Source organism: Salmo salar, chromosome ssa17, assembly GCF_905237065.1.
Source record: "Salmo salar chromosome ssa17, Ssal_v3.1, whole genome shotgun sequence".
Lineage (NCBI taxonomy): Eukaryota > Metazoa > Chordata > Actinopteri > Salmoniformes > Salmonidae > Salmo > Salmo salar.
In genome coordinates this window covers 25,486,271-25,502,407 of record NC_059458.1, presented here as the reverse complement: position 1 = coordinate 25,502,407, position 16,137 = coordinate 25,486,271, and the positions used below count along the sequence as shown (strand labels likewise).

At 44.2% G+C, this 16,137-nt stretch overlaps 1 protein-coding gene across 21 annotated transcripts in view; it reads left to right on the top strand.

Moving 5' to 3' along the window:
• LOC106575651 (target of Nesh-SH3) overlaps nucleotides 1-14,005 on the top strand; it is a 42,669-nt gene extending 28,664 nt beyond the window's left edge. For 7 of the 21 annotated variants that reach the window (XM_045699194.1, XM_014152267.2, XM_045699192.1 and 4 more), the window contains 13 exons: nucleotides 3,578-3,775; nucleotides 4,362-4,427; nucleotides 5,286-5,372; nucleotides 7,286-7,348; nucleotides 7,601-7,723; nucleotides 7,860-7,949; nucleotides 8,079-8,288; nucleotides 9,457-9,562; nucleotides 10,386-10,465; nucleotides 11,363-11,392; nucleotides 11,819-11,977; nucleotides 12,088-12,210; nucleotides 12,369-14,005. In XM_045699194.1, coding sequence (XP_045555150.1) covers nucleotides 3,578-3,775; nucleotides 4,362-4,427; nucleotides 5,286-5,372; nucleotides 7,286-7,348; nucleotides 7,601-7,723; nucleotides 7,860-7,949; nucleotides 8,079-8,288; nucleotides 9,457-9,562; nucleotides 10,386-10,465; nucleotides 11,363-11,392; nucleotides 11,819-11,977; nucleotides 12,088-12,210; nucleotides 12,369-12,484 — 1,451 coding nt within the window. In that variant the 3' untranslated portion in view covers nucleotides 12,485-14,005. The remainder of the gene's footprint in view (nucleotides 1-3,577; nucleotides 3,776-4,361; nucleotides 4,428-5,285; nucleotides 5,373-7,285; nucleotides 7,349-7,600; nucleotides 7,724-7,859; nucleotides 7,950-8,078; nucleotides 8,289-9,456; nucleotides 9,563-10,385; nucleotides 10,466-11,362; nucleotides 11,393-11,818; nucleotides 11,978-12,087; nucleotides 12,211-12,368) is intronic. The other 14 variants (XM_045699197.1, XM_045699195.1, XM_045699189.1 and 11 more) reach the window with 5 other exon arrangements.
• Nucleotides 14,006-16,137: the final 2,132 nt, after the last annotated feature.

The window sequence follows — 16,137 nt, the reverse complement described above, 5'->3', positions numbered from 1 at the left end:
GAGAAGAAGGCACAGGGGCGGAGTTTCGGTGGCGTACCCGAGCGCTGAGAGAGCACCGCTCCTATCCCAGCCTCGGACGCGTCCACCTCCACTATGAGCGCCAAAGAGGGATCCGAATGGGCCAGCACGGGAGCCGAGGTAAACAGAGCCCTCAGGTGACTAAAAGCCCTGTCCGCCTCAACCGACCACTGCAAACGCACCGGGCCCCCCTTCAGCAGTGAGGCAATGGGAGCCGCTACCTGACCAAAACCTTGGATAAACCTCCGGTAGTAGTTGGCAAACCCTAAGAACCGCTGCACCTCCTTTACCGTGGTGGGAGTCGGCCAATTACGCACAGCAGAAATGCGGTCACTATCCATCTACACCCCTGCGGTGGAAATGCGATATCCTAGGAAGGACACGGATTGCTGGAAAAACAAGCATTTCTCAGCCTTGACGTACAGGTCATGCTCCAACAGGCGACCAAGCACCCTGCGCACCAGGGACACATGCTCGGCGCGTGTAGCGGAGTATATTAGATGTCATCAATATACACCACTACACCCTGCCCATGCAGGTCCCAGACCCCGATGGGAACCCGTACGGCATGACGAGATACTCATAGTGCCCTGGGGTGGTACTGAAAGCTGTCTTCCACTCGTCTCCCTCTCGTATACGCACCAGGTTGTAAACGCTCCTGAGATCTAGTTTGGTGAAGAAGCGCGCCCCGTGAATTGACTCAATCGCTGTGGCTATGAGTGGTTGCGGGTAGCTATACCTCACAGTGATCTGATTCAGACCCCGATAGTCAATACACGGGCGTGGACCTCCCTCCTTCTTCTTCACAAAAAAGAAACTCGAGGAGGCGGGTGAAGTGGAGGGCCGAATGTACCCCTGACACAGGGATTCGGAGACATATGTTTCCATCGCCTCCGTCTCCACCTGTGAGAAGGGATACACGTGACTCTTGGGAACTGCAGTGTCTACCAGGAGATTTATTGCACAATTGCCGCGTCGATGGGGTGGTAATTGAGTCGCCTTTTCAAAGAAGGTGAGAGCCAAATCGGCATATTCAGGGGGAATGCGCACGGTGGAGACCTGGTCTGGACTCTCCACCATAGTAGCACCAACAGACACCCCTAAACACCACCCCGAGCACTCCCGCGACCACGAGAGCCCTCTGTGGCCAAGAAACAGTGGGGCCATGACAAACTAACCAGGGTAGGCCTAGCACCACGGGAAACACAGGAGAGTCAATAAGGTAGAGACTAATTCTCTCCTTGTGCCCCCCCCCCCTGCGTCACCATGCCCAGAGGAGTGGTGGCCTCCCTGATCAAACCTGACCCTGATGGTCGACTATCTAAGGCGTGAACGGGGAAGGGCTCAGCCACAGGAACAATGGGGATCCCTAAACTATTGGCGAACGCTCTATCTATAAAGTTCCCAGCTGCGCCTGAATCGACGAGCGCCTTATGCTGGGAATGCGGGGAAAACTCAGAAAAGGTAACATAGACAAATATATGAGCAACAGAGGACTCTGGGTGAGAATGGTGCCGGCTTACCTGGGGTGACGCCAGAGCGCCCTGCCTGTTACCTCGATCCCCAGAGGAACCAACCCGGCACCGACCGGCACTGTGACCTCTGCGGCCACAGATGGTGCACGAGCTGGAACCCCCTCCGGTCTCTCTGCGCACCGCCCCTCCCAGCTCCATAGGTATCGGAGAGGGGGTGCGGGGGGATGGAACCACCAGACCCCGATCTGAATGTCCGCGGGTAGCCAGCAGGTTGTCCAGCCGGATGGACAGGTCCACCAGCTGGTCAAATGTAAAGGTGGTGTCTCTGCAGGCCAACTCCCGACGGATGTCCTCGCGCAGACTGCAGCGGTAATGGTCAATCAGGGCCCTGTAGTTCCATCCCGCGCCGGCAGCCAGGGTTCTAAACTCCAGGGTGAACTCCTGGGTGCTCCTCGTCTCCTGCCTCAGATGGAAGAGGCGCTCCAACGCCGCATCTCCCTCTCTCCATACGGCATTGGCCAACTCCAGGGCTTTCCCGGTGAGGCATGAGACGATGGGCGAACACCCTCTCACGACCCGATGGAGCCGAGTGGATGGTGGCCAGATATAGGTCCAGTTGGAGAAGGAACCCCTGGCAGCCTTCCCATCATATTTTTGGGGTAGGGAGAGACGAATCCCACTGGAATCAGAATGAAGAGGGGCGCTCAGTGGAGACCCCGGTTGTGCTGGTGGAGGCGCTGGAAGAACTCCCTGTCTCTCCCAGCGGTCCATTGTCTGGACAACGCGGTCCATGGCGGTGCCAAGATGTTGGAGCATTGCTGCGTGCTCCCGGTCGCGCTCCTCCACCCCTAATACTGGGGTACCTGCTCCTGCTGACTCCATCGTAGTGGTCTGTAATTCTGTCAGGGGTGCGTACTGGCGGCAGAGAAGTCAGACGCAGGAGAGCAAAACTGTGTTTCCAACGGCTCAGTTTAATCATCAAAACCCACCGGATACAGAACAATGAAATAAATGTGTACAGAACATAACGTGCACAAGCACTGACAACAAACAATTACGGACAAGGACATGGGGGGAACAGAGGGTTAAATACACAACATGTAATTGATGGAATTGGAACCAGGTGTGATGGAAGACAAGACAAAACCAATGGAAAATGAAAAGTGGATCGGCGATGTCGAGAAGGTCGGTGAGGTCGAATGCCGAACGTCACCCGAACAAGGAGAGGGACCGACTTCAGGGGAAGTCGATATTTATTTTCCTCCTCACAAGGCCAGTTGGGAGATTCATCTCAAATCAGTTTTTTTCCTGAAGAATTAAGTCTGAGCTAACAATACTAGCCGATCCAGTGTTGTTGTGCAGCTTTAATGCAGACTCATTGGTCCACAGCTTCAATGTTGTCCAGCTTTAATGCACACTCATTGGTCCACAGCTTCAGTTTTGTTGTCCAGCTTTAATGCACACTCATTGGTCCACAGCTTCAGTGTTGTTGTCCAGTTATAATGCACACTCATTGGTCTACAGCTTCAGTGTTGTTGTCCAGCTTTAATGCACACTCATTGGTCCACAGGTCATGATCAGGAGTCGGACTAAATGCCCGTTATTGCACCATCCACCACATTATCAACCACATTACCTGCATTATCCATATCTGCATGGAATACACAATCTGACAGTCATGGTTACGCTGCACTGCTGAGCCCCAGCAACATCTATGACTCTATTCCTCAAGATTGTGGAAGCTTTAGGATGAAAAATGCTTGAAGAATCCTATAGTAAATATTGTTTACGTCACGAAATGAATTAAAAGTACACACAAAAAAACATGCAACACTTATAACAACAGGGCTAACATGAGTTAAGAGCTCATGTTAGGGAACTACAGCAGATGCCTTCAATCAAACTATACTATTGAATGCTGCAGATCATTTGAGAGGTCATTGATTGAATCATCCTCACTAACCCCACTATTCCACTCCTTAGGGCCGTGTCTCCCAGCACACCTGAATGGCACAACAGCATTGTCTTTAACATTGAGACTACACATTGTAACAGGTTCTACACTTGTTTTTGTGGTTTTCTAGGTCAAGGCAGCCAGAGAAATTTGAAACCCCATGGCCCGGCCATCACACTGATAGGCAGGACCATGAAGTCTCCTGCTGCCAGAAACCCTCTCTTTCCCTTCACTGATGGCTCAAGACAAGATACCCCATCCTCCTCCTCTTCCTCATCCCTTCTTCGTAGGGCTAATAACTCATCGCAGACCTCCAGGACACAAGGGGGTAATGGAATCTCTCTCTCCCCCTTTTCTCTTTCTCTTCCTCCTACTATGTCATATCCTTGTGGTTTTCTGGAAATCCCCTCTACCCCCACAAACCCTGTGTAACCAGTGTGCAGGACTTCCTCCAAACCAACCACAAATGTTGTCATATCTGGGCAGAGATTGAGATCAGGCAAAGATTGCAGAGTTGGTTTGGCATCAAGTGCCTAATTTCACTCTGCACAACATGGGAGAGCGTGATCGCGGTCAAGATTTGTCATGGCTGTCCAATCTATCCATCTCTTGACTCTCGCACCATCTGAAGAAATCACAGCTACTTTTAGAAAGATCTGTCAGATACGGTCAGCATGTCGTAGATTCTAGTTGCAGCACAGGTCAGCCATGTTAAGACAGAGCTTTCCACTGTCTTTGGGGAAACATGTTGTTCACTTAAGACTGATGCACTGACAGGACTCTCCGCTGGTCCATCACCTCCTTACAAGGCCTGTTGGGAGATTCATCTTTAATCTGTTTTTTTCCTGAAGAATTAAGTCTGAGCTAACAATACTAGCTGCTTTTTCCATAACAGTCACTCTTCTTCTCCACAGCCAATGGTAAGCATCACAAAGGAACCGGCCTTCCCAAACCAGTCATTTGGAACAGACTGAGAATGGGTAAAAAGAGCTGATATTTCTCCTCTGTGTCTCTCATCCATTAACCCATACAGTTTGTTGGCGTTGTGGCGGCGTCATCAACCAATGTCGGTGTCCTTCACCCATTCATTTTGTTTGTCAATAATGTGTCTGTCTCTCCATCCATCCGTCTGTTCATCAGCCCGTCAGTCTGTCTATCCATGCGTTGCCATCTGTCCAAGGGTCTTTGTGTTCTTGGTTTTAATGCAAGCTTCTGCAGATTCAAAGCTGTCGCAGGCTTCAAAAGCTTATGACAACGAGTAATCAAAGGGGTATTAAGTAATCACTGCTCTTTTTAGGGAGGTAAGCCTGTGTTAGTACCCATTTGTGGTGGTGGGGAAACTCAGTTCATGTTTTCCAAGCAGAAACTGATGCAGTTTCAGAGGCCTTCAAAGATCAGGCTCTTTGTATGCCGAGCTACATAACCAATGCTGTTTCTCTGTCACAAACTGGCAAACTGGAAGTCAAATCAATGTTGAGCTGCAGAAATGTCTCTCTTTAGGAGTTCCAAGGTTTTTTCCACTGCTTATGGTTGGGGTTCACCCTGTGCATGATTGTATGCATGTCACTCCTGTACTGTCCTCATTGAGCATGAGATGTGGTTGGGTTGTCTATCATCATCATTCACTGTATGTTTGTGCTCTGTTTCATGTTATGGTCAATTGGTTGCGTCTTTACTGATAATGCAAAACAGTGGAATACTCAAGGAGGATTCTTTGAAAGATCTTAATTGATATGTTCAGCTATCATCGATGTCTTCAAGTGTCTGGACACACCACATTTCCCTCAAAGACACAATAGGTTTGGGAATAGGTTTTAATCTTAGTACTTTTCCTGCAGCAAACACAAACAACTCGCTGTTGGAGGACATAAACCCTGATGTTTTGGGCCGTTCAGGCTTCTCTTCCATTGAGGACCAGTTCTATGGTAAAATGGCATGAATCCAGTCTTATCTGCACCCAGCGCAAAGCTAGCCCTGCCCACGCTGACACACGCTAGCTTCCATCGCCATCATTTCCGCCCAGACTGCATGAGTCGGCCATGTTGGATGTAAAATACGTCTTGTTTTGATCAAAACACTGGTCGACCATCACTAAGAATTCGACCAAAGGCTTCAGTTCAGCCGAGTCTTTGGAAAATACTTCCCTTTTTTGGAAAGTATGACGTCTGAGGGTCATTAGCTTATTTTTAAGAACCTTATTGTTGGCGTGTTTCTCACCAAGCTTTGCACTTTCTCTTACCACATGTTAAGAAATAAAGTGTTCTATAATAGCCCTGCCGCCATGTAATGAACTTGACGTTTTGTTTGGATGGCGGCTCAAATGTTATTTTAATCTATTTTCCTGGGTAGGTTCCACATGCTTCTGGCTTGATTGCAAGTATTGACTTAAGAAGAACAATAATCTTCACAGGCTAGTGCATCACTGTGGAGGTGCCAGTGTTTAGAGTACCCATCATGCAATCAGGAGAGCATGGCATCAGCTTTTCATCAGCTACAGGAATTCAATATTTTCTTTTGGTTACAGATTTGTGTTTGTATGAACTAGACTTAGTGGACTAATATTTTTGCATGAGTAGACAGGTCACAGTGCAAAGGCAGAAAGTCAGCAGTCAATATTGATTGTGTTTGGTGGCTTGTCACTTGATCATGCAGTCACCTATGATCAAGCTTCACTGCATGTTCTGTACCCTGTGAAACAATTGTAATCTTGATCTATGCTGGTTCCATGTGGCTAGAAAAATGCAATGTTTTAAGATTACGTAGCACACTGTCATTGCAGAGAAATATGTATTCTTACTCCGATTTCAGTAGACTCCCAGTTTTATAAATGTACAACATATGCTATCCTGAATGACAGCATGAAAAAAGTTCGGGAAAGCTTTTATTTTTAAGTAGAACCATGTTTTCTAGAAACTGTAGAGTTGGATAAAGCAGTGCTAACTGCAAACTGGCAGTATTTCAAACATGGATATTTACATGTAATTGATGGAAAGTAATGGACCCATATTGTTTTATATTACCAGCTAAAATGTTTCAGAGCTACACCAGCTTTTATGTACTGGGGCTTTGCATTTAGCATATTTTCTTATGGATTAGGAACAATTCCTTGATTGTGAAGAATTTGGCCTCAATGCAACAGAGCGCTAATTGGCAACAGGTTAAGCATTTCGTTCTGGGTAACTTTCAGAACATGTGTAAAACCTCAAGGAATTACAAAGGATTGTTCATGTTTTAAGGTTCATTGGGCGTAGGGTATGGAGTTTTACCATCTGTTTATTTATACAGTCCATATAGAGTTCCTCCCAGGCATAAAGATGCCAAAATAATTTTCCACAGCTCATGGTCATAAGTATGATGTGCTATCTAGAACCTAAAAGGGTTCTTCTGCTGTCCTCATAGGAGAACCCTTTTTGGTTCCAGGTGTAACCCTATTGGGTTCCATGTAGAACCCTTTACACAAAGGGTTCTACATGAAACTCAAAAGGGTTCTACATGGAACTCAAAAGAGTTCTACCTGGAAGCAAAAAGGGTTCTCCTATGGGGACAGCAGAAGAACCCTTTTTGGAACGCTTTTCTCTAACAGTGTATGACAGATGTCAGATACGTGATGAAATCCTGCTGTAGGATTTTCTCTAGATATTGCCGATTGTGTCAACAATGGTCAAGGTATTTGGGTTATTCTACAAGTAGTGGTGAAAGAGTGTTCCACTGTTTTTCATTTAAGATGACTTCTTCAAGGCAAATAACACCATCAGAGAGACAAAGGAATGGTTCTCGCAGAAATTGTAATGTTTAGTGATTATGTGATTGACTGTTTCCTTTGATTTCTATTTTTCAGGATCTCGTCCGTCCATTCCTGTCAACAAAAAGACCAACCTGGTTGGCAAACCTGGTGATATGAGTAAGGTTTAGTTGGTTGTAATAATAACAACACATAATTGAACATTGAGCAGTTTTCTATACATCTTCCACTGCCTGAAATGGGGTGAAAGAGTATTTTGTCATCATGAAGTTTGTCATTTGGCTGAGCTTATGTTTACAACCTCGAAAGGCACTTTTCCTCTAAGCAAATATAGAAATATTGAAAGCCAAGAAAAACGACAAACTTTTTTTTTTGTAAACAATGTGCTTTGCCAAACTCTGTTCTCTACAGACAAGCTGAATGTCTTGAAGCAAACGGACAAGGCCTCCATTTTGAAGAAGTTTCCATCAGTGACGGCTAAACCTGCCAAGCAAGACCGCAGACACACAACAACGACTGCACCATCAGTCAACGGTATAACTGATCACAATTCAGACCTAAATTATGTCCTGAGAAGACCTACATTACTGGTGTCCCATGTAAGGACAATCCTTAAATGTGTTTTGTGGAGCTCTAAAGCATATCCTTGTCCTTTCTCATCCTCTCACAGACATCTGGTTTGAATCCTGGGAGAACTCCTCATTATTCAGCTCCCTACCAGCCTCTGACGTGGACGCATTGGGAAAGAAACGTTTTGTTGGTAAGTAAAAAACCCTTCTTGTAACTATCATGTACTTCTATTGTCCCTGGCAGAAAATACTAAGTTACTAAATGGTCGTTTTGAACCAGTAGCGCAGGGATCCTTTAAATGTGATCTCTCTTCTCTAAGCACCCCATGTAGTTTACAAGACGGACAAGAAACCAGACGAGCCTTGTTCCATCACCACCTCTCTCAGCTACTTCCCAGAGGAGGAGGGCGGGGAGACAAACGTGACAGCCCCGCCCAAGTCTCCGCCCTCCAACCTCACCGTGGTAACAGTGGAGGGATGCCCCTCCTTCATCATTCTAGACTGGGAAAAGACCGACAACGACACCACAGGTGGGGAGAGTGGGACACTGTTTTTTGGTCCATTAAAATAACATCAAATTGATCAGAAATACAGTGCAGACATAGTTCATGTTGTAAATGACTATTGTAGCTGGAAATGGCCGATTTTTTTATGGAATATCTACATAGGCGTACAGAGGCCCATTATCAGCAACCATCAGTCCTGTGTTCCAATGGCTCGTTGTGTTAGCTAATCCAAGTTTATCATTTTAAAAGGCTAATTGATCATTAGAAAACCCTTTTGCAATTATGTTAGCACAGCTGAAAACTGTTGTCCTGATAAATAAAGCAAGAGCAAGAGGACAAGTACATTAGAGTGTCTAGTTTGAGAAGGCCAGCATCCCGGAGTTGCCTCTTTACTGTTGACGTTGAGACTGGTGTTTTGCAGGTACCATTTAATGAAGCTGCCAATTGAGGACTTGTGAGGCGTCTGTTTCTCAAACTAGACACTAATGTACTTGTCCTCTTGCTCATTTGTGCACCGGGGCCTCCCACTCCTCTTTCTATTCTGGTTAGATCCAGTTTGCGCTGTTCTGTGAAGGGAGTAGTACACAGCGTTGTATGAGATCTTCTGTTTCTTGGCAATTTCTCGCATGGAATAGCCTTCATTTCTCAGAACAAGAATAGACTAACGAGTTTCAGAAGAAAGTTATTTGTTTCTGGCCATTTTGAGCCTGTAATCGAACCCACAAATGCTGATGCTCCAGATACTCAACTAGTCTAAAGAAGGCCAGTGTTATTGCTTCTTTAATCAGGACAACAGTTTTCAGCTGTGCTAGCATAATTGCAAAAGTTTTTTATGCTCAATTAGCTAATCTAAGTTTATCATTTTACAAGGCTAACACAACGTGCCATTGGAACACAGGAGTGATGGTTGCTGATAATGGGCCTCTGTACGCCTATGTAGATATTCCATAAAAAAATCTGCCATTTCCAGCTACAATAGTCATTTACAACATTAACTATATCTACACTGTATTTCTGATCAATTTGATGTTATTTTAATGGACCAAAAAATTTGCTTTTCTTTGAAAAACAAGGACATTTCTAAGTGACCCCAAACTTTTTAACAGTAGTGTACATTGGAAAGTGTGACTCTGAATATTGGGATACTTGGTGAATTCTTGAATTCAACAGTGATTTCCTGGTTGTTGTGTAGAATATGAGGTCATCTCCACGACGAAGGGACCAGATGGTACTCAGGTCTCCATCCTGACCACCAACCAGACTCACACTGCAGTGGAGAACCTCAAACCCGAGAGCAGGTATATAACATAACATCTTTGTGCCTGCGTTTCAGATTGATACAACGCATTGTATTCTCTCGGAATGCTCTCTCTCAGTCCTCAGACGGTAGCTTTGAAAAAGTATGAAAATGCATGCACTCGCTACCGTAAGTCTGCTAAATAACTAAAAAGTAAATGTTCGTGAAACTCAAACTTTCTGAAAGGCTTTCGTTCATGGAAATAATACAGCATTTTAATTAGTCATTGTATTATTACTACTTTTGTCAGAAGGATTAGCTAGCTAGCTATGTCTGGTTAAGATCAAGACCTGCACTTCTCTCTGGCGTAGTTGGAGAAGAAAGGTTCTTCACGTGTGGAGAGCAGAGGAGGGCCTCCACGCTCCCTAGGTTTTTAATGAAGTCTGAATATCGGACTATTTGACATTAAAGAAGTGATAGAATATAAACCAGGGCTTCCTGTGAGCTGAGCCTGCTGAGGCTACTGGCACGTGGTGCACCAATCGCTGTGTCTGAACATCTCATATGGAGGAGACATTAGCGGGAGGGACTCTCTGGCTCTCCTGGCTCTCTGGACTGCACTGTCTGGAGAAGAGATAAATAGGGAGGCAATACTAGAGCCTCATTTTTCCTTGCTGTAACAACAAGGCCGAACAAGAATACACTACGTTTCCATCAAAATACCGTGTCCACTTTAAACGCTGTGAGGATTAGAGGAAAATCTGATTCTGTGGAAATGATTGCTTGCAATTGGAAATGGAGCGGAAATTGGAATCTGGAGCGAGTCGGTTGGATAATCGCTGTGAGACCTTCTGATAGTGACACTTCCTGCTCTTACCTCACAGCTACGAGTTCAAAGTGAAACCCAAGAACGAGCTTGGAGAGGGGCCACCCAGTGAGCCTGTGTCCTTCAACACTGAATCAGGTACAGTATGGGCCACATTGTTTTCCAAGCCAGCACTAATACGCCTCATTAAACGACACAAGAACTTGGTGATTGGTTGTTTCGTTGAATCGCTGACTTACACCATTACCTATTCAGGATCAGTTAAAAGTTCAGGAGACACATCTGGCCTTTGGCGTAGGCCATCTGTTGACTAGGTCAGGCATTTGGCGTTAAACAAACAAACAAGCATCCACTAAAACACGCACGTACAAACGTACTAACGCACAGCCTCGTCAGCCAGCTCCAGTCATGTCTGGCGGTCCACCACTTACCGGTGTAGGGGTCTGTAATTAACTAGCTGTTATTAACCTAATGATTTCAGCATGGCCCCTCCATTTCCATAACATTGGCTGCTGCCTCTCCATGTAAACTGCCTCCAACCCCAGGAGGGCTGTCCGGCTGCCAGTTCTCCCTCATCCTGCATTGCAGCTCACAACACACTCAATCAAACTCACTAATACAACAGCGTATCATAAATGAATGGCAAGTAGGGAATCAGGTCATTTTTATATTTCTGGGAGGACCTCACCGCTGGGCCTCATTGGCCCACAGAGGCTTACCCTCTATGTGAGAGATGATGAGGAGTTTGAAAGCAGATGATTTGTCCTGGAGTCTCCTGGAGTTCCACACTACCATATCAGACTGGCTTTTCAGTGCCAAAGTGGACTTAATGACTTGCCGTAGATGTTGTATGGCTTTGCTACAAGACGTGTGGTTTTGTGGTCTTTTATTTAGGAGAATCACCAACTTATTTCAAAATCGTTTCGGAACCATTTGTACAGTCTATTCTGAGAAGAAGACATTTGAAAGCACCTACTAACTCACATTTCTCTCTCTGCCTCTTTCTCTCCATCTCTCCATCTCTCCGTGCTACAGCGGACCCACGTGTGAGTGAGAATGTCTCAGGTAAGCTTCTCAGTCTGTGGTCTGTCCTGAGCACCAGTCCCAGGTGACACATTCCACCAGGCTGAATGAATGGATGATCTAATGAAGGTCTGGCCTGGCACAGTGAGAGTCTGTGGAGACTCAGGCCACAGTGCCCCAGTGCAGCAGTACACTGCTCTCCATCCAATATCTATGAGCTCACTTCTTCCACACCCAACTCACAGCCAGACCAAACATTTACACAGCTAAATGAATGGAGACATTTTTATTTTCCCTTTCATTTCATCAGTAGTAAAAGGCTGTGATACACTAAAAAGACAACTCTGATTGGGAATGCAAATATACATTTGGGCTTCTACACCTCTATTTTCTTAATTATTATCTTTGTTTCATGCTTCATGCCTTTGATATTCCAAGTTCTAATATTTTGTTAACTCTTTCCTGTAGGAAAAGATGCCATCTGGACCCAGTTCCCTTTCAAGACAGACTCATACTCGGAGTGCAATGGCAAGCAGTACGTGAAGAGGACCTGGTACCGCAAGTTTGTGGGCATCCAGCTCTGCAACTCCCTCCGATACAAGATATATCTGAGTGATTCTCTCAACGGTCAGTTCTGCTTCCGGCGCTCAGTGTCTATAGTACAGTACAGAACAGTACTGTAGCTCAGTTTAAATTGACATCCCTTTTGACAACTTTTTCCCCTAATAACTTTACAGGTAAATTTTACAACATTGGGGACCAGACTGGCCATGGTGAGGACCACTGTCAGTTTGTAGACTCGTTCCTTGATGGAAGGACAGGAAACCAAGTCAGGGCTGACCAGCTGCCAGCAAGAGAAGGTACAAGCTACAGCACTGACAGATTTATCTTTGAACTGTTGAAATGCGAACCTGTTAAGAATATGCTTAATATCCATGCCTGAACACAACTACATTTTCACAATGTCTAAAACGACTCAAAGTTCAGCCTCTCACTTCATTTTGTCTGTCACATACAGGGTATTACAGGGCTATGAGACAAGAGCCTGTCAACTTTGGTCAGATAGGAGGGAACTCTCACGTCACCTACGTGTCATGGTATGAGTGTGGAACAGCCATTCCTGGCAAATGGTAGGACCCCCCCCAAAGCTGTCTGTGGAGAAGCCCGAAGGATATACAGTACATATCAAACCGGCTGGGAAGGTGGCAAGAGGGGTCCTTCTACGCATCCAATCAGTCTCTGGATGCTACATATCCCCCATCCATCCGCCTCCGAACACCAGCCATGTAAAAACGTGTACAGGATCTCCGTGTCAGGTTAATATAATGTCCATATGTAATAGCCTTATCTTATTTATCAAACATGGCAAAAAGGAAAACGGATAAAAAGAACATAGTATGAGATAGATGGAGAAACTTCTAACTAACAGAGTGAGGTAACAAACATACAGTAGATATCTTTTTTTTTTTTATAATGGGAAGCTGGCTCCCTGAAACGTATTTTGATAACGTGTATAATATTATTTATCAAAGTGTTTGATGCCATGTTCATAGTTCCAGGAAATGGGTTATAATGCAACGCTTTTGCTGTACAGTCCGAGTTGTAGAGTTTCAGACAACCTGCCGGAATTTCATGGTTTCATTCAGTGACCTATTCATGGTGCAAGAATTGTTCCATAAATTGGTCAGTCTTAGGGCTCTATTCAATCCGTATCGCTGAAGCTCAGCGTTGCGACGCGATTGAAATTATTTAAAGGCAATATTCCCGAGTTAGCGGAGACTGCATTCATGGTAAACGCTGCATATGTCAGCTCAATGGGAAAATACCTTTACATTTCCATCACGCAATCTCGAACGCTTCAGCGATACAAATTGAATCCAGCCCTAGTTCAATATACACCTTCAGAGAAGATAATGCTGTATATATTAACATGAAGTCCACTCTCACACATATCCACTAACCAGTGGAGGCTGCTGAGGGGAGGACGGCTCATAATAATGGCTGGAACGGAGTAAATGGAATGGCATTAAACATCTGGAAACCATGTATTTGTTGTATTTGATAACATTCCACTAATTCCGCTCCAGTCATTACCACGAGCCCGTCCTCCCCAATTAAGGTGCCACCAACCTCCTGCACCAGTAAAGTTCATTGTATGAATGTTGACCGAGCAATGGCACATGGTGCACCTGCATCTTCCCCTCGCAGTCACCTAAAACCAAAAACAAGCATTGGAAAATAAGCACACACGCAAAACACACAAAGGACGTCTTGTAGCAAACCAATATTTCTCCTTCATTAACCCTGATATATGAGGTGGCTATGCATGGGAGGTCTTTACACTTGCAATTTGCACAGCATAAATGTATTTATATGTATATGGAGAGAAAGTATTTTTTCAACTAACTTTTTCAAAAGACACGTCACTTAAAGCGAACGTTCATACTTCAGTGTTCCACTGGCAACATTTTACAACCTCTGATACAACACGTTGTATATATCTTGTTGGAAAATAAGAGGGATATCTTATCTTCTTAGTAGCCTTGATAAATGGTACAGAGAGGAGTCCTGTTGAATGATTTCTTAGTTTTGTACAAAAATACACTTTTGGCTCAATGCGCTTGCAGATCAGTGTTTTTATACTTATTTTTCATGGAAAATGTTTGTCATATGGAACTGTACTCTTGTTTTTTTAAAACATACTTTCATTCCTGTATCTATTTTCAATAATAAAAACAGAAGTTCTGTTCCTTTTTTATAAAAAAAAATATGTCCTTGCCATTTTTCACTTTGGGTAGCTAGAGGGATAGTGTTTTCCAATTGAAGGAGCGTACAGGTGGAGCTTGAAAAATAAACTGCCTTCCTTAACTGGGCTGCTCTGTTTCATCCATAGAATTTCTATTAGGTAGAAAAGAAAATGTAGTGTTTTTTATGGTCTGTCTATGTTGACATGAGATGTTGACCACCACTGAGCCGATCCCCTTACAGTTCATACATCCTGGTGTACTTTCCCCATGTCAGAGTAGAACCACATCGCCAATTAGAAAAATCAACAGACATCCATGGATTACCACACTTTTCCAGAGAGAGCCCAACGAATGCCAAATTCAACACGGGGACATTCTTCGAAATCGCAGGGGCAAGGGGAAGAAAGGCTCTCAATGTCTGTATTAGCTTTCCAAGAGAAAGTTAGAGTCTGGGCATAACAGCTAATGTCACATCAAGGTGGACAGTAGTCTGATCCCAGGAACCTGACTGCATCTCCCACAGCTGACCTACATAAGCTTTAAGAAGCAGTCTTTCAGAAGGAAGTTCAAGTTATGTCACTCTCATACAAAACCAGCAGGCTAAATACTGCTAAAATAACCACTTCAAACAAAACCAATAGGCCAAATACTGCTAAACTAACCACTTCAAACAAAACCAACAGGCCAAATACTGCTAAACTAACCACTTCAAACAAAACCAACAGGCCAAATACTGCTAAACTAACCACTTCAAACAAAACCAACAGGTTAAATACTGCTAAAATAAACACTTCATACAAAACAAACAGGCTAAATACTGCTAAACTAACCACTTCACCCTTGTTGCTTTAGTAATAATAACAGTGCTCTATATTAAGAAGGATGGACCAGTCTGTGCAGGCAATGAGACATTACCAGCTGAACGTTTTTTTTTACAATAAGATTTGCAGAATGATAAAGATAAGCTTCAGCTAACCAGTGCCATCAGGGACACTGCCAAGCTGATCCATGGGGAACAACTCAGCGGTACGAGTTACAGAATGGGAATGTTATACGGATATAGAATCTTCATTTGAGCCAGTTTGCTACAGCAGGAAAATAATCCTGCAGCAACAGGACATGTGATTTATTATGTGGATTATAATTAATGGGAATTTTTGTAGGTGTTGATCATTTTTTGTATGGGAAAATCAAACCTGAAATTTCAAAGTGGATATTGCAAACATCAAAAGCCATTTTTAAACCACAAATACACTACAAATAGCTTACAGTACATTCGGAAAGTATTCAGACCCCTTAAGTTTTTCCACATTTTGTTATGTTACAGCCTTATTGTAAAATGTTTTAAATTGTGTTTTTTCCTCATCAATCTACACACACAATACCCCATAATTGTCACGACTTCCGCCGAAGTCGGTCCCTCTCCTTGTTCGGGCAGCATTTGGCGGTCGACGTCACCGACCTTCTAGCCATCGCTGATCCACTTTTCATTTTCCATTGATTTTGTTCTCTCTTCCTTCACACCTGGTTCCAATCCCATCAATTACATGTTGTGTATTTAACCCTCTGTTTCCCCTCATGTCCTTGTCGGTGATTGTTTGATTGTATGTTATGTGCAAGTTATGTTCTGGTGTTTTGTACCCACTTTTATTATTTGTATTTTTAAAATGTTGTATATTTTGGTTTTCGGAGTTTTGTGAGCACTTATTAAATGACTCCGTTTACACCAAGTTCGTTCTCCTGCGACTGACTTCCCTGTATCCAGCACGCACCCACTACAATAATGACAAAGCAAAAACATTTTCGTCATTTTTGCTAAGAAAAAATATTTAAAAAAATTCAAAAAAGTATTCAGACCCTTTACTCAGTACTTTGTTGAAGCACCTTTGGCAGCGATTACAGCCTCAAGTCTTCTTGGGTATGACGTTACAATCTTGGCACACCTGTATTTGGGGAGTTTATCTGATTCTTCTCTGCAGATCCTCTTAAGCTCTGTCAGGTTGGATGGGGAGCGTTACTGCACAGCTATTTTCAGGTTTG